This window comes from Erithacus rubecula (genome assembly GCF_903797595.1).
Source record: "Erithacus rubecula genome assembly, chromosome: 9".
NCBI lineage: Eukaryota > Metazoa > Chordata > Aves > Passeriformes > Muscicapidae > Erithacus > Erithacus rubecula.
The window spans coordinates 25,303,785-25,326,947 of NC_136660.1; the positions used below are offsets into that span (position 1 = coordinate 25,303,785).

Below are 23,163 nucleotides of genomic sequence, written 5' to 3' on the forward strand. Positions count from 1 at the left end.
AAAGCCAGGTTTTGCTGTGGCAGACAATAAGCAATGTAGGAAATCATCCCCCAATGGATTTGCTCAATGTTGAGTAGCTAAAAATGAAATTGTGGAAGAAGAGTGCTGTTCTTGCTTTCCAGCAGCAATGGAACTCTTCCTACAGCAATATAGTGACATTACAGGCAGTATAAATTATGCTATGCTTCTGATTTAAAAAGGTGTTGCTTCTCTTTACCCTCTATTGAGTCATTGGTTCCAAAAAAGAAAAAAGCATGGCAATTTAAACTGTTTGTACAAATTCATATCTTCCAGTCAACCATAGGATTTGGATTTAGTTTCCTTGGGAAGCTGTAAATTACTGAAAGTCCTCTGCTTTTCTATTTTCCAACTGATAACATTGCATGCTTGTAAGTGGTTTTGGAGATTATACCAATCTTCCAGAAAAATAGCTCTAAACTTTAGAGATCCTTTTTTGAAAAGGTAATGCTTAAATATTTCATCAGTCTTGTTTGCTAGAAGGATAGTTTTCTACCATTTGTTTTATTACTGTATGGACATGATATCACAGTCTTATTTCTGCAGCATGTTTTTCTTTCCATGCATGGGACACAAGTGTGTAGTTTTAGCAGACTCAGTTTATTCAGCAAAATACACAAGCTGGTACTTCATTGCTTTTTGTAGAGGGAATAGCCCTGTGATAGTTTCTTCTTACAGGTCTTGAAAATGGTCTAGTGAAAATACTTTCTTATTAGTGTCATTCTTTTGAACACCTGTGCAGATTTGAGAGGATTGAGTGCTCCATCCAATGAAAAGGCTACTAAAAATCAAAGGAGCTATTTTTTACTGGTGATCTTGGAGCTGAAGAAAAAAATAATATATATATTATTAATATATATATTATATTATTATATTTATTATATTATTAATATAATTATATATTTATTATATAATATATATTACATATTATTAATATATATTATTAATATATATAATATTAATGCATATTATAATAATATATATTAGAAGTGTTTTGTTTTATCCAGCAAGAAGGAATTGATTTGGAATTTTTAAATGGAGACTGGCTTGGATTAATGGAGGGAAAAAATACATGTTGTTTTGAGTTTTTAAATGTATTAGAGGAAAAAATTAGCTGTTCATGTAAACTGGTGGGTTTGAGTGGGATGAAATTTCCAGGGCTCAACAGGGTTGGGTTTGTTGATGGTACCAATAACATCCCTCTTTTATATACTCTATGCCTTCCCTGAAATCCCAAGGGTGGCATGAAGGGATTTCATTTATAGGAAAGACGGTGGAGGACTGAATTCTGCTTTAAATTCTGGGGCTTTAGGGCTGCAGCCATTGGTGAGATAACAATAAGTAGTAGTTTCTCACCAGTAAGTCTTACTCTGGAATGGATGGAGCCAAGTCTCTATAGCAATTTTGCTGAGAAAACCTGACCCCAAGTGAAAGTAACAGCTTTCATAAAGTGTCCCCAGATCCCCCTATCTGATGTCAGGCACATAAAAACATCTTGGCAGAGCTGACACAGACGTGCAGGTCTCTGAGCTCATCCCACCTTGTCTCTGCCACTGATGGTTGTGTCCTGCATGCTGAGCCTGGCTCCTCTGGCAGCTCCCCGTCCCCCTCAGCCTCCTCTCCCCCAGATAACTTTATCCCCATAACACAGATGCTCAGCACTCCAGTCTGGATTTCATTTCTTCCCCTTCACTCCGTGCGATCTCGCATTCCTGACGCGTTACCAGCAGCCCCGTCTCCGAAAGTGCCGTATCAGCTTCCAGTGGCCCAAGCTCCGGGGGAAACAGCCCAGTTCCTCCGTGCACAAACAGCTGGGCAGCTGGGGATGGAATTCATTGCTGATATGCACTGGGCTGTGTTTTTCTTCTCTTGTCATTTCCTTTGCAGCTGTGAAAGGCAAGGTTTTAAGGCTTTGAAAACAGCACAGACCTTCTCAGTGGGAGTACTGTAGAGAACTGAAATATATCTGTAGATTAGGATTTGCATATGGAGTAAAAACTCTCCTAAGCTGTAACAACCAGCACTGTTGACGTCGATATTCAAATTCCAGGTGCATCTTGCAAAATTAATTTCTGCCTTTGGATTTTCAGCTTGAGAAAAAAATCTGTTTGAGGAGATTAGGATTTCTGAAAGCAATAATCATTGTTTTCTGAACATAGGAGTCTGATGTTGAGCGTTGAAAGCAATCTATTATGAAAATGGTTGTCTTCCATGTATACTCTTGGAGCTAATTTATAAAAGGGATTGATGTTGCTTTATCCAAATGTGAAACAGTCAACTTGCTGAAAGTCATGTTCCAGGCTAGCAGTTATGGGAAATTTATCACGGGGTTGGAAAATACATATGTTATCAACAGGGCTGCATGTCTGCCTCAGGGCTTCACCCAGCCCATAACAATCCAAAAACAAACCACCCATCACAAATCAAAAAATGCTGTCAAAAGTAGATTCTAAGCCCTAATGCTCTCAGAAGCTGTAGCATGCTGGGCTTAGTTGTAAAATCAGTGGAAAAATGTGTGGTACCTATTGTTGAAGATAATATTTTGTGAGCTTCCAGTGTGAAAGTGCAACAGATATTTTTCCCCTTGTCCATTAAACTGTTTTAAATGTACTTTTGTTTCATGGAATTGTTACACCTCCCCTGCTAGTAGGCTTATGCTGCCATGCAGTTTACTCAGGGGAAGATCTCTAAGCTCTTTGCCAAAATAATTACAACTCTCCTAGGTATTTTACTAATATGAAATATTTGCGTAACGTATATTTATAAATACTCTAATCCTAGAATGGATTGTTTAAACAAATACTCAAATGAGGTTTTGTTGTTTTAAGACCTGGTCTTAACAACTAAATAAATGAAGTCGTACAAATATGCTGAAAATGTCCCCACCAGCTTGGGTTGTGTAACTCCTTGTACCCTAAGATGAGTATTTCAAAGGTCCCACTGAAACCAGGGCCATTATTTGTGGTAAATACTGTGCAGAGTGAGGAAGGGTTGACAGACCAAGATCTTAATAAATAAATAAATAAAAATTGCACAACTCTTGAAAGGAGCCAAACTTTCAGTCTCAGCACCCACATCAGCCAAACTTTTGCAGAGACTGCTGCAGAGAACTGTGGGATTTACTTCCAGCAAATACAAAGGAGTGCATCTTTATATCCCAGTTTTTCAGGATTTTTTTATATCCCTTCCACGCAAGGGATTTCCTCTGTGACCTTGTGTCTGTCATAGCCAACACCACACAAGGGGACACCACCCCAGGTCTGGCTCACGTGGTATGCAGGAAGTTCAGCTGTAGTAATTTGATTGTAAATCTGAGCCAGAGAGTCAGTAACTCAAATCGTGGCTGTTATTTCAAAGAACGAAGGTTGCGTCCTTGAAAGGCTTCTAGTTTTAATAGCTGTACAAAAGTTAACTATTACAGAAGTTGTATGTTATACATATGCATGTATATGTTCCTATCTTATTGTAAATATACATGTATCATAGGCACTCCACTCCATATCTGTCATACTAAGTACTTTTTTGGCAGGTAGCAGAAGTTATGGAAACAATTAAAATTCCTGTGCAACACTGGATTACTTATTTGTTTGGAAGAGTGGGTGTTGTTATAGGGAGGGGAGAAAAAGCAGAGTAAAACCAGAGTAAAAGCATTCTGGAATGATTTTGCCAGAAGGTATTTTTGTCAAGTTGTGTTTGGACAGAAAGGTCTGAGAATAGATTTCTGGGGTTTGCATTCTGGTGCATCTTGTTAGTAAATATTTAAGGTATTATAGAGTTGCAGTTGTTTTTATGGCCAGTAAACAACTGGTGATCCTTTCAAGGCAATAAACAGTGTATAAGAGCAGTGTTCTTAATTGCCCCAGCGTGTAACAAGTTGTTAAAGTTTAGAAACTGGTTGTTCTCTGCTTTGCCTTCACTTTAATCTAATGCCTGTCTGACTGCAAGATTAGGAGTGGCAAAAAAATGCAACCAGTTTTAAGGAATTCATCTAGTGGCTGGGCAATTTAATTTCATCCAACAGTGAGTATCTTGATCCAGACTGTCTGCACTGTGTTTTCCTGTGGGTTACATGTCAGGTTGGTGGCATGATTTGCTTTGCAAACCTGTAAATGAGTTCATGTTTGTGAATCTCTTAGCTGCGGTTTCTTTCTCCACCCTTTTCTCATGAATAAACTTGAAAAATATTTAGGACAAGATTTCTCTGGACTCGCCACATCTGATAGTATCTTTCTCAACTGTGGTCTTTGTATACATGTACTGCTAAAACAATTGGGAGGTGTGGTGCAGTGTGCTTCCTTGGAGGGAGGAACACTGTTAGTAAAGATTACTGATCTGTGAGAAGAGTCAACTACAGAAATTGCTGAAGCTGACACTGTGGCTGGGAGGAGTCTGTGGCTCTGGTTTGTAACTCCCTTTGGGTTTTGCCAGTGACTTGGAGCAGAGAAGTGTTTGGTCAGCTGTGGTGTAACACTGAAAAGATTCTTGTCTTCCTGACAACTACATTTATCAATATAGTAATAAGTTCAGTTTCTTAAACAACCTGACCTGCTACATGATGAAATTGTATGCAGTTAATAAATAGTTCAGATTGTTCTGTGTGTGACTGACAAGCCATAGTTGACTAATGAAATACAGGATTTGGCAGTACTAAAGCCCGAGACATCGTTGAGTGAACTTTGTGTAAGAGTGGGTTCATTCAATAAAAAATAAAAGGAGCATTTAAAGAGCCTTTTATTCCTGTCATAAAGATGCTTTGTGCTATTGCAGTTGTGTGTTTGACAGAATGGTTGGGGATGGATGCTGCAGATAGTTGTCTTGTAATTTGAGTGTCTTCTATTTGACACCGGCATGATTTTTATCTTCGGTGTTGTGACATGACTGGTGAGTTACAGTTTCTGTGTTTGAATGGAGTTTCTCTCTGTAGTTAGTATCATGTATCCATAAATCAGTCTGTTGGCATTGGTCATTTTGCATATTATGGGATGGGTTGGGGTTTGTTGGTTTTGTTTGGGTTGGTTTTTTTTTTGTTTTAAGGAAATGAGATCTGATTTTGCTTCTGCTAAGCCAAGGAGAATGCCAGACTCAGTAGGACTGGGCTCAGAGTTTTGAGTGTTTGTTGGCAGCTGAAGTAAGCACAGCCACATGGGGCACAGGGCTGATTCTGCTGTGCTGCAGTACCAGGGTCCCTGTACCTTTGAGGTTTTAAGTCTGTGCAATAAAATGAATCAATTATATTTTGGTTTGTGGTTGAGTTGGGTTTTGAGTTGTTTTTTTAATTGTTGATGGCTTTGGGGTTTTTTATAGGTTGGTAATCTTGATATGTTTTAACACATGGCTCTAAAACAGCTCGTTACTGGCCACATTGTTACAGCAATTGTTTCATTATAGTTCCTCATCTTTCTTTACTGTGTCAAAGTAGTTTATCTTCTCTGAGTATGTGTGCTAATGGGTTTTTATCATGTGTGTGACTAGTAGCAGACTAGATATTCTCCCAGATTAGTCACTGCAATGTGATAAATAATAAAGAAGTCTATTCTCATTTAAAGCTGTAGCAGAGTGCATGAGGCAGCCTTCATTAATGTATACTGCAATTGTACTGAATTTCTTTGATTACATCAGAGACATTTTTATGGTAAAGGCATGACCAATTTTAAATTGTCAATTAAATTCAATTTCCTAGTATCCAAAAGCATACATGCACCATGATCAAAGGAAAAAAAAAAAAGAACTTTGTACCCAAGTGTTTTAAAATAAATAAACTGGGGAGAAGAGATGTACAAAAAGCTTCTAACTTTCAGTAGATTAATCATGCTTTCAACATCTGGAATGAAGGTTTTTCTTAAACACAGTTTTGAGATACACAGTAATAATCCCAAAGCTTTGTGAGGACGAGCAGAGTTTAGCCTAGGAGGCAGATACTGAGTTCTGGCATTAGTTTTTTTGCATTGTTTCCACATTCTGGCACTCCACTCCATTTCCTCGCCTCACTGAGCACTGAAAGGGACATAAATTGACATAACTAGATTTTTGTGACTGGGGCAAGGGAAGCAGCCTGAAAGATAAACTTTAACCTGTCATCCTGTCAACAAATTTGCATTGTTAGAAAAGTAAGAATTTATATACCATGGAGTCAAGAATAGTATGTAGGGACAATGCATTAAGATAAAGAAATTGCATATTTGAAGTTGTTGGGGTTTTTTTCCCAGCCTAAAAATAGAATCCAAACATCCCAATGTCTGATTTGCTCTTCCATTAAAAATTTACTTTGCCATTTTTCTTTCATAAAAAAAGCTTTGAGTGCTCTCATTGGCCTAAAGCAAGGAAGTCTGAACTATGACAAAAGTTAATGGGAAAGTAATGGAAGAATTTGGCCTGTCCCTGTAGTTTTGGGACTGCTAACTTCTTTTAGGAGTCTATACTGTGTCTTGGGCATGCTACAGTTCAGTTATGCAACCCTGGGAAGTTTCTCTCCCACTGAATGCACTGCTCCTTTATTAAGGCTAATGGGAGTCATGTGTTTGTGTCAGTGGGAAAGCAGACCCTTAAAAATCCTTCTGGTAGATTTGGTGGAAACAGAGCTCACGTTCGTTATTGCTGTTCTGGGCAGTTGGAGTCTCATTAGCGGAATGTTAATGATGTTCACTGGACTTCATTATTGGACAAGAGGATGTGGTGAAAATATAAAACAGGTGACTTTTCAATCTTATAATTTCCTGTATTGTTGGGTTAATTCTGCCTGTTGTGTCCTTTCTCCCCTCCCAGTACTTACACTGTTACCTGCAGCCTGGTGGGTGTGATGCTGGGGGTGCTTCACTCTGTGGCTCCCCTCTCCTGGGAAGCTTACAATAGCAACCATTAGATTTTCAATCCTTCTGCAACATCATGGAAGCAGGTTATAAACATCCAGCAGGTAGGAGCCGGATTTTAGCTGTGGGACTGTCAATCTTTACAGCGAGATCCGAGTGCGGAGGGGCCAAACACGGCTTTGTGGGGAAGGGGATGGAGAGCCCCACGCCATCCCTTCCCTGAGCAGATGTTCCTGCAAACCCCCAGGAACAAAAACAAACCCACCGTGTCCCCGGCCAGCCGCGGGATGGCCCGAGCCCTTGGCTGGCAGCGGGAATTCGCTTACCCTCGGAAAACGCGGCCTTTCGTTTTATCTCGCTGAGGCAACCGCGGGGGAACAATGGGTTATTAGAGCCTTGGAACAACACGGGCTTTGAGTGACCCCCGCGTCACTGTGCTGTGCAGGCGAGGCTAAAAGGAGAGCCTGGCTGCCCTCGGTTAATTTGGCAGCTGCTGCCCGGGGCCTGGGCTGGCGGTGTGAGGTGAGGGCGGCCATGGCGGAGCGGGAAGGGCTTCCCCTCAGCGCCGTCCCTGGGAACGGGAACGAAATAAACACAAAAACAGGGAGCTGGCAGGGTTAGAACTGTTCCGTTTGCTTTCTCTTTCTGCTACAAAATCTGCTGTTCTTCATTCTTTAGCTTTTCAGACAGAGCTGTTACGCTGCTGGTTTTTGTCACTGGCAGTGAAAGTGGCTGGAAATGGCTGAGTGGCAGGTGAAGTGTCCGGACAGCAGCAGAAAGGTGCCATGGAATGGCACAGGCCTTTCATGCAGCATACAGAGACTTTTATCTTAAATACAGCTTTTGGAGGAGTCATACTCCCTGAGGGTTCATCTCCCTGAAGCTGTGCATATCTATGTCATTGATATCTCAGATATTAGAGTCCCAGAATCAAAGAACACACTTGAGTTAGAAGGGACACATAAAAATCAAGTCAAATTCTTAGACTTGAGAAGAAACACCCCCCAGAATCACACAGTGTGCCCAAGAGCGTTGTCCAAGCACTTCTGGAGCTCTGTCAGACGTGGTGCTGTGACCACTGCCCTGGAGAGCTGTTCAGTGCCCAACCACCCTCTGGGTGAAAAGCTTTATCTAATGTCTAACTTGATGTACCAAAAAATTTGTTTTTTCAGAGGAATAAGGATGCAGGGCAAAGTTTTAGCCTATAAACAAGGTATGTTCCAGGTATGTGTGCTGCCTAAAGGTGCACTTTTATTAGAAGTGCTCATATTTCAATGCTGGTAAAATATGTAGAGCTACAGAGTGGACATGAATTTTGAGAAAATCCAGAACATTCAGATATTTGCCAGTAGCAATACTCCTCTTTTGTAAATCGAAACCAGTTTTTTAGTTCCTCAGCTTTCACTTGCATGCATACCGCTAACAACAGCAAAAAGAAACCACCCCTCTTGATGACACTTCACTGTCTTGGGTAGAATTTTCCTGCCTCCAGGGCTGAAAGAAGAGCCCATCCAGTGAGTTATTTGTAGGTCAGTTGGTCTTTCCATGATGATAAATAACAAGGTGATGAAGCTCATTTTATCTTCTGAACTGATGTACCTATTGCATGCTGAGATTTTATGTGTATTTTTAATGTGTTTTTCTCAAAGCACATAATAATGAAGAATTGTGGCATCCCCTTCCTGGGTAGTTATCTACTCAATATGCAAATGTATTCCCAATGCCCTGAGTAGAAGCCTGCTGGAAGCCTCCCAGCCAGTCCTCACTGAACAGTTCCTGCATTGCATCTGAGAGTCCAGGACCTAAGACTTTGCTGTCAGTTTGGTGAAGGCAAAACAGGCTCTTCGTGAAGGAGGAAATATTTAATAGTTATGATGTGCATATCTCTTTTTTTCTTCTTCTTCTTTTTTATCAGCTGGGGAAAAACAAGCGGTGGCAGCAGCTGTGCCATGTGAGCAAGTGTGTCAGGGCCAGGCATAGTGAAGGGCATTATTCCACTGGGAGGTTGGCACTGGCCTTGGCCCTCCAGAGTTGCCACAAAGGATTTTCTGTTCGACATCTAACGCAACAAGCACATTCATATGTTTGCAGAGGGTTTCCATGGAAACCGTGTAAACTGTGATGCTGGCAGACAGAGGCAAAGGTTATACTATTGTAGAGGCCCTTTTGTATTCTCTTTAAATGCTTCAGAGCAGCTATATTTCTTAACTGATACCCTGAGCCTCTGCAGTTATTTGTTCAGGTTTTTGGTTTGGTCTTTTGTTTTTCCTCCTCTTTTTTCCCTCCTTGTCTTTTTCATTGTTATACTGAGGAGGTCAGATGAGATGCAAGAATAATAATGAAAATGTGGTTCTTTTTTTTAACGTGGGATTTATTTGAGTGTCATCATTTGAATTGACTTATCTTTCTGTTAGTGGTAATGCTGCCATTGGAAATGGAAGAAGAGGACAAAAATAGAAATCAACCTGTTCTGCTCCTACCAGTACATTTCTCATTTTTGTTGAGTGCTTTTATTGCTCAGGTAGAACTAACTCAGGTCATTGCTCACAGGCACTTGGGGAATTTTGAATGCTGGTTTCCTCTCAGAACTATGAACTTATGCTATTTATAGATACCCATTTTAACACTGGCCTTTAGTATGCTTTGAGGGTTCGCTCTGTTTTTAAATTTATCCTACAAATTTAAATTTCCAAACATACCTATTGCTTTGTTCATGTTTCAGGAAGCACTGCCACCATGGGCACAAATACTACTTATTAAGAAAAAAGAAAATTATTGGCTCTTCAATGGGATTATTCAAGTTCCCCTTTGATTGTCCATGTTAGCAAAATTATGCTTGTTCACAGCTTCAGCTTAATTATCATGGGAAGTTATTTTAAACCTATGTCTGGGATCATGCTGCAGGTCAGAGACAGCTCCAGGTACTGTTTGTTCACCTGCTGCTCTGTGAAAATGGGATCTTACCTGATCACACTGTGCACATATTCATTCCTGCCATTTAACTTTTCAATCTGTTGGTTACTTTAAGCCAAACTTGGTACAAAGGTAAAAACAGAATTTGCTTGTGCTTTACAGAAATTGATATCTGGTTAAAGATGTAGGATTGTGATGCTAAGCAGCATCCTCAGTACTTGAAGTATAAGTTGCTCAGTCCATCTGATTGTAGGATACTGACTAAAAACAAGTCCAGGTTAAGTGTAGATAATTAATTAAACTTGATCACAGGTTGGCATAATCAAGAGACAATTTAGGTTCTCATTTTTAAAGACTAAAACATACTTTGCTGCAAAAAGGACGAAAACCTTTTTGGTGTATAAAATATTATGATCTTAAATGGACAAGTAAAATGAAGGCATTGCGTTTCTGAGCTTGTGAAAGTGCTGTCATAATTACACAAGGCAGCATTTAGTAATTACTTTTTGTGGATGCAAGAATGAAATAGCCTCCTTGGAGAACTTATTGTTGTGGGTGATAGTTTCTAACAGAGAATGAAAAGGTGGAATGTGCAGTTAGCTCAGGATGGCTGCTGATTTACTTTTGGACAGCCAGGCATGCCCATGACCTGCTGCACCATGCCAGGAGCAGCCAGGAAGGGATAGCTTTGTTTGTTTACTTATTTCTCATGTTTTCCTATTTATATATCAGATGTATCATTATTAAAGGCTTCATATCCAGTTCCTCCTGAATGTGACAGTTAAAAATAACTTCAAAAAAATAAACCATCCATTTTAGTCTTCTAGAAACCACTGGTCTTCCAGTCCAGTATCACACAGTTACAAACAACATGGAAATGAACACAGATAGATGTAATGAAAACCTTTCTTTACATTTCACCCAGCATACTTGTATAATTGCACTCTCTGAGAGGCAGGGGTTGTGTGCAAGGTAGGAGTGTTTCTCATTATGAATTTCACTTTTCTGAGTTTGAAGCCAGAAGTCTCAGGAAAAAGTCTCTTCATCTAACACAAAATTTTGCATGCTTTCATAACATTATACTGGCTGCTTTGCAGTACAAACTTTGATTAGTTTTGATAATTTATCACAGAGAAAAAAAATGTACTGATGAGGCAGGCCAAAATCAAAATTCCTTAGCAATTTGCCAGAGAATTAAAAAGAACAAAATTATAAACCCACAACAACCCACAAATGACATCTTACATGCTTGTTTGAATACACACTGGAAGCATCACTCAGTAATTAAAAATAAAATAGAAATCCAGTTATCTCCCTGCCCAAAGTGATGCAAGAAATTAGCAAGTTGAAGGAATGCATCTTACAGGAAAAAATAAATCTAAGTACTGCCCAACTCTAACAGCAGCACCTACTACTACTCTTCCAAAAACCTTTGAGATCAAACTCCTGAGACCAGATTAGTCCTCAGATTCCTTTTTCCTCTTTGGATTAAAAAATGGATTCCAAAAAACAAAGATGTGGTTCCTCCTCATCCCTGCTGTGGTTAAGGCAGAGCCCTGGCTGCCCTGGGTCAGTGTTGTCCTCTGCAGCATTCCAGCACGTCTGGGAGAGCTGTCATGAAGGAGCCCTTGGCAAGCATCTAATCACCTACTATTCAGCACTTTATTAATCAAGTTTTGTGGTTGATTTTGGGCATGTTCTTGCATAGAGATATTTAATTCTTTGAACAGTGTTAGGTTTTACAGATGTTTATAAAAAACCCCACAAAACGCACGACACAAAAGTGAAAAAATACCCAAACTGAAAGATCTAGAAAAGATGGTACTTACCTTTATTCATCAAGCAGATGTAATCTCCATATCCTCTGACATTTTTCTGTGTCATCAATGATTTTCTAATGGTATAAGGTGATGGATGTTGTCCATCACTTATTCAAATATTCAGGAAAAAAAGTATCACCAAAGCTCAGAACATAATGTCATTTTTCTAAAAATCACTCATAGAGTTTTAAATTTGTTGCCTTTAATTCTTAGAATTGAGAGAAGAGCCTCTACATTTCAGGCTCTGAACTTCAGCCCATGGATAACATCAGATATTTCTACCCAGTATAAACATACACAGGTTTAAATGCAAACAAGCAGATAGCATTTTCAGGTCAAGTTTAGTAATGAGCTTTGGAAATTCAAATAAAATTGCTCTTAGGTATTTAGTTTTATCTAAAAGACATTTTATTTATTTATGCTATTTTGTAAGTTTATATGGGAGTCAGATCCATCTATTTGTTGATTTCAGAATATTCTTGAAATTAGAAACAAAAAAAAAGCCAGCAGAAGTCAAAACTGGAAGAATTATTACAGTGCTGTAGTATAAAGTGAGTGTCATCTGAAGCAGTCTGGGGTGGGTGGTTGCTTGTAGCACCTTGGCTGCTGGGAAGTTCTGTTCTCAGTTCATTGGACCATCTCCTCTTCAGACATGAAATATTCATGCAACTGAGAGCAAAAAGGAGGATGGTTTAAATCTGTAGGACAAGTGTTTAGTGTCAGCAGGTTTTCCATTCTAGGAACAATCACAGATGTGTAAGTCCCCATGATTTTGTGTAGCATTCCAGGATGCATCCATGCTTTGTAGTACCAGAGTAGTTTTTGTGGAGTGTCTTGTATTGTATCTGAGTTTCCAGGCTTACAGGCAATGATGGACAAGGAGAATTATGGGATAACAGTAGATAATTGTTTGCTTGCACTGGAAAATAATAGTAACCTAATTATTAAATATTTATATATTCTGCTTTTGACTTTTAAAATATTGCTCTTACTACCAGGCTTGATGCTGACTCACCCTACCCCTCACTGTGTGGCTTACTTTTGTTAGTAAATCTTCAGCTCTTCCTCAGACATGTGCTGGCTGCTGCTCTGGGCACATCTCCTTTTTTCAGTGCTGTGGTTAAGTCCAAAGTGACCCTCTGCCATCAGCTGGGTTTGCTTGAGATTCAGGGGAATAGTTTTTCATGTCTGAAGGTGTAGAAGACCTTTGGCTCTCTAAATTCAATTTATTTTTCCAATACCATAAGCAAAAGGTGGCAGAGACAAGAAGCAGGTCAAATTCAGGCCAAGTCAATTGAGATTGATGTGAATATTGATATAGGTTAAACTTTGAAAGCAAATGAAACTTTTTGCATATGTTAGTTGGGTAGTTTGTTGTGGGTGGTGTTTAATGATTTTCAAGCAAGCTGAAGACAATATTAACCAAAAACGTGTTTCTCACTTCTGTAAATCCAAGGGATTTCACTGGAATTATAATTAATGCTGCAGCTAATAAAGTAGCTGCCTTTTGAACTTTTGAGTAGGTTGGCTAGGCCCTTGTGGCCCTACTCTGCTCCACACTTTCCTCTGCTCTCCTCCCCCAGATTATTTTTAACCCTGATGCTTTTGTGTAACCACTGTTGACTGAAGGTTCATGGAGAGATGTGCTTAGCACAATTAGGGAATGGTATTTTCAGAGATGGGGGACTGAAACACATACACTGGGAAAGGCAGGATTGCCTCAAGGCAGTCGAGAAAAAATGAAAAATTGTAGCATGAGGTACTTGTAAATTAAGTCCTCTACAGACAATGATTTTGTAAGTATTAGGGATGCAACTATAATATAACCTCCATCAAATTGTGTGTTTGTTAACTTTTCCCATTAAATTGTTAAATTGTCCCATATGCTAAGGCAAAACTGACTTTGGTAATGGAGAAAAAATAAAGTCTTGGAGTCTTGAATGGGGTAAAAAAAGAGATTCTCTTTTTTTCAAATGTGAAATCTATATATAGTTGTGTTGTTTTATCTAAAATATTTCGAGTTTTTAACTATAGCTATCATAAATCAGTTATTTTGAAATGCTCATGTTTTCTGTTTAATGTGAGAATGATGTATAAGTCAGTAAAATGTTAAAACTCCTTTTTTGAGAGGCTAGCCAACTTATTTTGACACAGTCAAGCTGATACTGGTATATTAATGTGACTTACGTTATCATATAAAATTTATGGCAGAGTGATTCACAGATCCCAAGATGAACTGGGGAGAGTTGTGTAGGGTGTGGTGCATAATATTAATAAAGATACAATTTGTCCTGAAGACTGTATGATCGAAGACCTGGCACAGTTTCATCTTCTCCTCAAGTTTCCAGTTGCAATTGTCCTACTGAGATTAGCTGTTGGCCAGTGCTCACTTGTGAGTTACGGAGGATTGAGCTGCAATTCTCTGTGGTCAGTGCATGGTGGTGGTCTTAAATGGGGTCTACACTGAGCTCTCAGTGGTGCTAAAGGTCAGGATTTGATGTGAAGAGAGAGGAACCCCAGGGGTTTGGGCTATAAAAAGATTTGACTGCGTGCTGCCATGCACAAGATCAGTTGTTCATGTAAATATTTGTAAAATCCATCAGTTGCCTTGTGTCGATCATCTGGATTGCCCACCATCACAGCCTCTGACCCTCCAGCAAAACTCAGGGGGCATCTGCTTTGGCCATGGCATTTCTCTGGATAATCAAACACTCATAAATCACAGAGACTTTTCAAGTGCCCTGGGATTGATGAGAGGTTTCCCTGCTCTCCAATGTCACACTTTGTACCCAGTGACACAGGAGGGCTCCTGCAGGTTGCTGGGAGTAGTCCTTGTTACTCCAGATGGCTCTGTCCAGGTTTATGTGAGTCAATGGATTTTTTTAAAAGTGTTTACATAACAGACAATTAGCAAGTTAGCTGATTTATCTAGCAGTTAGTAAGTTAGCTTGTTTCTTCTACTCCATAACCTTATGTAGGTCTGCATATAAAGAAGAATTGTTTTCCCCTGCATCTGTGCAGGTCAGGGACAGCCCAAGAAAAAGGTCACCAGAGGAAGCTGGAGAGTTTGCAGGAGATGGAGAGGACAAGTGTTGTGAAATATGGAAGGTTGTGACTGCAATCAGCTTTTCCAGGTTTTTTTTTTCACAGTGAAGTTCTTAGTTTATATTGTGGAGGAACCCAGGTTTCATGATTTTCAAGAGACACAGGGACACTGTTCAGCCATTGTCTCTGTGTGTGGGTTATGTTAGTGCCTACTTTCACAGCTTAATACGGATAAGTGCTACCAGAACATAATCTTTTAATTTAGCTCTCTGTTGTCTACTGACTCGTGAAATATTTTTAGGTGACTTAAGTACAAGTGATTATGTAGATAAGCAGAGGCGAGTCTTTAAAAATAAAAAAGGTGGTTTTTTTGTCACCTGCATGAATTGTTTCACCAACAAATTCTGGATTCCTCCTCTGCTACTTTTCTGTAACCAGTTTGCTTGTTTGACTGGGTTTGATCTGACTTGCATATTTTGTGTGCAGAACATCATAATCTCAAAATGTTCGTATTGTCTGCACAATCTTAACAGTTTTCATGTAAAACAAGAAAAACATTTCATGGAGTGGAGCAAGGAAATCATATCATTGCTGACTGCTCAGGTGTCACACAATGCAGTGATGGCAACATGCCAGTGGTGTACTGCCTTCCCTTGGCACACAAGGTTCCCCAGTGGGCAGGGTGGACCTTGGAGCTGAACTCTCAGGGTTGTGCTTTTGAGACCAGTTTTATCATACTGACTTTTAGAAAAGGGTGACTGGATAACTTGCTTATCAAGGGTTCCCTCCCTTTACTGACATGAAAAACTCACGCAGCAGTGAAGGAATAGCAAAGTATGAATGATTCAAGTAGTTTGGGTCTACAGGGTTAAGCATGCGAGTTCATTTATGAGACTCAATGCATGCAAATAGCTTTTATGGCCATGTGGTGGAGCATATTGGATACATCAAACCAGCATTCTGGGCTCCGGAAGTTTTTTCCTGACTGCTTGTGCTGAAAAACGTTGGCAAATGTGGAGGTGCAGACAGCACCTGCTACAGGCTGAGTGCATTATAAGGAGCCTTCCTTAACAAAGAAAAAAACATCACCCTTGCAGTTAAAGGTAAAGCTAGAGGCCTCAAATTCTCATATTCTGTGTGGTTGTCAGCAACCCACTTAGTTCTCACTGCTTGACAATAAAGTGTGTCTGGCTCAATTCCAGTTTACACTAAGTAAAGTGTGAGTTGCATAGCTCGACTATTTGTGCTGACTTTAACATTGCATGATATAATTGAGGAAAAAATAATGCTTTATGTTTAACAACACAAAAACAAGGTTCAAATGCACCTGAGTGCTTATTTCTTAGGAAAGATATATCTTGCTGCCATACAGTCTCTTTAATGTGGTGTCTGAAAAGAGCTGATAATTTTATTAGCTTGCTCTCTTTAAAAGCACTTAAATATGCAGTGCTGGATTAGACTGTTTGATTAGTAACCAGTTTGGGCTGTAGTATGACAAATTGTTTACGGCTGCATTGCTACTGGAAGAAATGGTATTATACTCTTATATCATCATTATCTTTATTTCAGAACAAACATTTGTGTAGTTAAGCATTTAACTGTCAGGCTAACTGACACAGTTGAAACTTAATCAATTTTTTTTAAGAAGTAAAAAACAACAACAACAACAACAAAACCCAAAAACAACAACAACAACAAAAAAACCCAAACTAAAACAAAAAAAACCACTTAAAAAACGCCTTACAAGCATTTGCTGGTATAAATCTGAGTATGTGATAACAGGAGAAAGATTGAATGGCTGGGCAGACTGGGAGGAGACATTATGAGGAGTATTAATTGCAAATTAATTTCTGTCAATTTAAGGGTGTCTTGAGTGCTAGTGTAAGGAATTTCTGTATATCAGTAAAATCAGTTAATGAAATTTTGAATAAATATTGCCTATTTAGGTATTTTCAGTTCCACAAATTGAGTTCAGAAAATTCAATCGTCTGACCACACATCTTACTCATCTGAACAATGTGTAAAGTAAGAAAATTCCAAATTCATTGTAGGATTTGGGGAAAAAAAATAAATAAACTCAGATATTTATGGTATTTGATGTTCCCATTTCAGAATAAATTTAATTTTGAGGTACTTATCCTTTTTTTTTTTTTTCCTTAAAAGAGTTGCAATTCTTCACTTCTGTGCCATTACTTCAATGTGTAGGAGGGAGGATGAGCAGTTGACTCTCTAGTGGCAGAAAATAGCATTGGTGACCCTCTTCTCAGTCCATGTTCTCCCACATACTTCCCTGTCCCTCTCAAGGATCCCCCATACCCCTGAAGTGTGTGTGTGTGTGCTGGCAGCTGACGTACGTCGCTGACGGTGTTTGCTAAAGCCAAGTCTTTGATTCAGACTGGAACCTGCTTCACAGGGAGGCTGGAACTGAGATCAAGAGACGCCCAGTTTGCTTCCAACAAGTCTCCTGGCAGACAAGATATTGGAGGGGGGGTGGAGGGGAGAAAGAGCAGACTGTTCTTAAAAACAAGCAGGCGAGAAATCACAGGAGCAGAAGGGCTGGGTGTGCTCCTGCCAGGGAGCTGCTGTGGTGTGGGGGAGCCCAGCTCCAGTGCTCAGACCCCAAATCAGTGGCACCAGTTAATGATGCCGTGCACACGCTGCTGGCTTGCAGCACTGGGAACTCTCAGTAAGATGGATTGCACTGCATAGAGAAAATGGAGATGTCTGAAACCAGCCAGAAAAGATCAGCATAAAAGGTAGGTTAATGTTCTGTTGCTAGGTGATCTAATAATTTGGTCCCTTTTCTGTTACTCTGGTGGTATTTATTTTTATATTCATTCAGTACATTATGAAAGATATAAATATATCAAGTCAGTGCTTTCTGGGGGATCTTTCTCAATATAAATTTTCCTCACATTTGGTCTCCTGCACTTTTGTTACTTTAGTACTTCTTATTTCTCTGACCTCATTATTATTTTTGAGCTGTTTTTGTGATTTAACATTCAAAATAGTTTTTCCAATAAAAGCAGCACAGCAGGGTAGTTAGACTTTACAAAGTGTCAGATGGGGATGCTCAGGATGTAATGTTGCAACCTAAAATCAACAGTTCTGAGTTCCTGGGAAAAAAAAAAAAAAAATGAAGCTTTCATTAACTAAACCTTGCTCCTTAGTAGAGAGGTGCACAGCTCCCTGACAGAGGGGTATGTTCTACTTTCTCTGTGAAGCCCAGTTACGGGTATGAAATACAGAACAGGATATGGAAGCCAAACCCATGAGCTATATAAGGCATCAAAGCGCGGGAGGACACGACCTGTTTTCTTTTGTATCAGAATTCAGTTCAGCACGAACCAGGAGGGCAGGACTAGGAGGGGGAAGTGGAGTTAGATTAACAAGTTACGTTGTAGCAAGACCTTGTGAGCCTTTTTGTTTTACAGGTCCTTAAAAGTATTTTCAGCGGAGATAAGGATTCTGTGTAAGAAACATTTATCCATTCTGACTTTCTGCTCTTAGTTTGGCCCCATGTTGGAGCAGTTGAACCAGGTGTGGAAAACTGCTCTTCTTTAACTTTGAATCTCTTTCTAGTATGTCAGCATGTGCATGTGAGGCCAAAATGTGGGCTAGAATGTATGCCTCAGCAGACCAAGAGTGATGGCTCTCACCAGGATGGAATCAGATCTGAGTTTATATTTGATTTCTGTGTGTGTGTTTGTCCATTCTGACCACTCGAGATACAGTCTTGCTGCTATAGGGGTTCTCATTTCTACCTGTGCCTCAGTCTCTGCAGCCTCTCTGGAGCATGCATGAGAAATGTTAGCTAGTACTGTTCAGGAAGGTGGTACCTCAGTTTCTTTCATAAACAGCATTGGAGGGGGTGGAAGCCAAAAGTAGCCTTGCAGCAAAGCTGATTTCTTCTCCAGGCACAAGTAGCACACACGCACAAAAAGAAAGGTGGGGGAGAGGGTTCTCTATCACAATTATAGATGTTGAGACCTGGATTTTCTGTAAATGCTTTTGTCTTATTGCTGATTCTGTGCTGAGAAGGAGGTACTGATTTTTTCTTCCCCTAAAGCTGATGGCATTTTTAATAAATGTTCTCTTTCTTTAAAAAAAAAAAAATCAAAATACGCAAATAAATAATAAAAGAATGGTTGATTTGTTTGAAAAATTTCCAGGAAACAGTAGGGGTTATATGAGAGTCAGCCTGGGCCCAACAGAGCGGGCATTGAACCAGACCTAATAAGAACAACTGGACCCAACACCCATATTATGTTCAGTAATGGAGGGGTTTTATACTACAAGGACTTCAATGTTGTAATCTTAATGGCTGGAGGTAACAAACCAGGCTGAAAGGAAAGAAGAAAAACTAAAGTCCAAGGCAATTAGAAAAATCTCTTTTGTGGATTTTGGGTATTGCCAGTCACATTTGTGCCATTTTTACAGTTGAATGGGCTTTTCTATCGCTGTAAGAATGAATTGTAAAGTAATGGACTTGAACTAATTATGTCTTATAAACCTATAATAATAACAATAAATGTGTTTTGAATTTCAGACATGCATGTAGTTGATCCAGCCAACTGAGTCGATCAGCAGCTGAGCAAGTCTCCTACTTGGGGTTAACAGTTCAGGTTTTAGGGAAATAAATGGTCAGATAAGACAACTCCAGGGAAGGAGGAAAAGAGCAGGAGTCACAGCTGGTCACCAGTTCAAGCAAGGTTCTTGCTATCTGGATTTCTAGACTGTTTTTAGTTACCTGCAGGTGCTGGAAGGTGTCTGTTCTGGCTCAGATGGAGGCTCTTATCCCAACACAGATGGAGAGCAGTGAAAGCTGACAGATCTGGTCTCGAGTTTCTCATACCTTGTGGCATTTGGCCAATGATCTCATGGTATTATGTTTTCTCCTTAAACCTCACCATTTTATGCAGGGGGGTCAGGGAAGGTACACACAAGGTGGAGGAGGGAAGGCATAATACACAGGTACATTTATAAGATTATTTTTCCTATGCTGAGTGGTGGTCAGATCCCCAGACATCATCCCAAGAGTTTATTCTTTAGAAGAACTTAAGCTTCTTTCATGCTTCTAGCAGATTTTTCCCTAACTCTCACTTCCTTGAGGCAAAGCCCTTGTTTTCTCCCCAGCATCCCCAAACTGATCACACATTCCAGGCTTTCCAGTGGTCAGTCAGCAAATGCTGAATGAACTCCTATTGCACCCCAGCAGCAAATGCAAAACTCACCAATGTGTTTCCACAGCCTCTGGAATGAAGCCATCAGAGTTCATGGAGCTTGTCTCCAGGATGTGAATTATACATCCCAGAACATGGTATGTTATCCAGCATGCCAGGTACCTCCTGGGAGCTCTGTGTGTGCAGCTGGATAATGCTGCATCCCAGATGATGTTTTCTTTTTCTCTCTCTCAGAAGAAAAAAAAAAAAAAAAAAAGGCAAGAGGAACAAAACAATTAAACCTGTAGTAAGCTCTTGTGTTTCATCTCAATCCCAAATTTTATCTTTATCTGTAGTGTACAAGAAAGTCATAAACATAGTTTTCTTGGCTCTTATCTGCTAGTATTTTCCCAGCTCTGTCGGTGGTTTCTGTCTGGAGTTTCATGCTTGGTTGCAGGGCTGCAGTGGCCCAGGATTTCATCCTTTTGCTCTCCCTTGCACTGTCAGCAAAGCTATTTGGGAATCAGTGTGGGAAACTGGCTGCAAACCAATTTGCATCCTCTTGCCAGCCTGGGTCGTGGTGTGGCTGAGCAGCAGAGGGTGTTACAAGGTCTGCAGGCTTGGGCTGCTGAAGGTGGTTTTGACAGGGGTTCCCAGTGTTTCACCTGGGAAATACATGAGATGACAGTGGAGGCAGTTTGGATGCTCCATGTTGGCTCCCTGCTCACAGAATACCTCAAATGGTAATTGCAGTGACACAAACGAGGGATGGGTGAACTGTGCCACAGAGCAAGGACACTTTGATCCACTGATACCAGAATGTCAAACCATGCTTGACTTGAGCTTTTTTTTCCTCTGAAGATGTGAATTTACATACCAAATATTTTTGCATGCAAATATTTTTATATTAAATTTATTATTGACTGTAGATATTTGCATGTTAAAATGTATTTTCATAATACACTTATCTCGTCCTTCAAATCCTGCTTCTCTTTGTTCCTCAAACTTGAGACATTGTCCCTCTTCAGTAGCTTTTGAGGAATGGTGTTCCTGAGTGTGCTTTTGAGTCTGAATCTTAATATGAAAATTCAGGTGTCTGCTTCTTTCCCTTTGATCCAGTTCTGTTTGTGTTTATGAATGCTTATCAGGTATTTTTTATGAGATTTTTAAGCTTTCTACCAAGACATGAAAGTATTTTTGTTGGGCTTTTTTTCCTTTTCTTAATGTAATGATCTTCAGTGAGAATATTTGCATACAATTGCACACAAAAGGCAAAAAGCTGAATCTCAGCTGTTTGCCATAGATGTGGCCTCAATTCTGTATGGGCCAACATACAACCTTCTCTGCAGTTCCCTCAGTGTCTCCAAGTGTTTCATGAAAAAGCAGGCACTAGCTGGAGCTCTGTGGAAATTCCCTGGTGGTCTTTTAATGTCCTGAAGCCTTGTCTTTAAGTTGTGGTTATGAGATGCTTTGAAAATGCTGTAATTGAGGAATTTCTTCATTCAATTTGAGAGATGAGCTCTGAGCAGATACTAAACAGACCTTCTCTTCTGGGTGTTAGCTTGAACAGCTCAGAAAAAAAAGCTGTATAAAAACCTTGGGAGGTGGTAAGTGTAGTGTAAAATTACAGAGGAAAGATTGTCATAAAATGCACAGTGGTCATTCCAAATGTCACTCCTAATTGTATGCTTTTTGCTTTTTATTTTTCCTTGAATAAAGATGGTTATGCACTATCATATAACTTACTAATGTTTTTTAAACATTTTTCTAGAGTCTTTCCTAAATTTTCTGACTATGATAGTTATTCACTTGTTCTCCTTTCATTTTAGATGACCTACAGAGATGTGAAGGGCCATCATTTGTGTCCAGACTTGGAAGTTACGTGCACTGCCCTCCTTTGAAGTAACATTTTTCCCTGTTTTCCTTTTGTTTCAGGGGAAGCCTTCCCTGCACAGTGTTGAAGCATGAGTGCTGATGCCAGCCAGGTGGTGATCACTACTCCTCCCCCAGCCACGATGCCTCACAAAGAGCGGTACTTCGATCGCATCAACGAGAACGACCCCGAGTACATCCGGGAGAGAAACATGTCCCCTGACCTGAGACAGGACTTCAATATGATGGAGCAGAGGAAGAGGGTCACCCAGATACTGCAGAGCCCTGTGAGTGCCACTCAAGGGGAGTAAAAGGGAAAGGCTGTTGTAAAAAAAGGAATCTGTGTCACAGCTAGATAGAGTATCTCTGGACCGTCTTCTAAGAGAAGTCACTGAACAGATTATCCAGTTTCTGTTGGTGTAGCATTTTGTCTGTGGACAAGCAGCCTTTATTGTGTTGTTTTTTTCTTCTGATACTTTTATATTCTTATGATTCATTGCATTGTTACAGAAAGATGTGGCTGGCTGCAGGGTTCCTAATTAAAACTTAGGGGCAAGGAAGAGAGTGGAGGAGTCACTGGTCAAATAGGAACAAATTAGGGCATTACGTGGTGTTCTGCTTTCTGGGTTTGAATATTAACCTATCATTTGCATCAGGAATGCTTTAATTAACGTTTATAATTGGGCTAAGTTTATTTAAAAGCTAGACTATGTTCTTTTTATGTCCTTGAGGGTGATCATTCCCCAACTTGGCCATATAAGTGCTCATCTACTGCTTGTGTAAGTTCAATACTTGTGTAGAATACAAACAAAAATATTCAATCTATTGAACCACATTTGTAGTAGTTTTAATTTATATTTTAATACCTGTGTTCTTTGAGTTTAACCTGATGAATACATTGGAAAGTAACACTGTTGCCTTGAGTACTTTGAAGCCATAGGGAGTCAATAAGGCCAGTGGAATGATCCTTTAGGGGTATCTGTGTGTACATGAGAGTATTGAGGATAATGGGACTGGGAAGGGGCTAAGCAGCTTTACAGCTTCTTCTGTCTTCAGTTTCTCTGTAAATTGGGGTGCTTCTGTAATTTTTTGAAGCTTTTCCATATGTAAAGAGATTGCAAACAGCTGTTAGTAATCTCCCTATTATAGTCATCCATGAATAACAGGATTGTTTGCTAAAGTGTTGTCGTGGAGTGTCTCTTGGATCTGTGTGTTGCTTTGAGTATAATGTGAACCTGTTGACTAAGGAATTTATTATTTTTCAAGTCAATTTGTGCAAGCTTGGGTTTGTAGCCAGGCTCTTTCATAAGAAAAATACTCTTAGGAGGTACTGCATAATGTTTTAATCATAATAATTTTATGTTAAATACTCAATTGTAAAATGTGATCGGAGTCTACTCATTCTTGTTAAAATACTCACATTATGAGTAGCCAGGACTCACAGAAAGACTTAATCTTTAGCCTAACAGATAAAAATAAATTGGAGAGATCATTTGATTTTGTATGTAAGGGTGTTTTTTTGGTCCT

The 23,163-nt window shown here is 39.7% G+C and overlaps 1 protein-coding gene across 3 annotated transcripts in view; it reads left to right on the top strand.

Moving 5' to 3' along the window:
• ADD3 (adducin 3) overlaps window positions 1-23,163 on the top strand; it is a 91,336-nt gene that overhangs the window by 45,146 nt on the left and 23,027 nt on the right. For 2 of the 3 annotated variants that reach the window (XM_079313146.1, XM_079313144.1), the window contains exon 3: window positions 21,700-21,923. In XM_079313146.1, the coding sequence (XP_079169272.1) occupies window positions 21,729-21,923 (195 nt within the window). In that variant the 5' untranslated portion in view covers window positions 21,700-21,728. Of the gene's footprint in view, window positions 1-16,969; window positions 17,359-21,699; window positions 21,924-23,163 lie in introns of those variants that run through there. The other variant, XM_079313145.1, reaches the window with a different exon arrangement.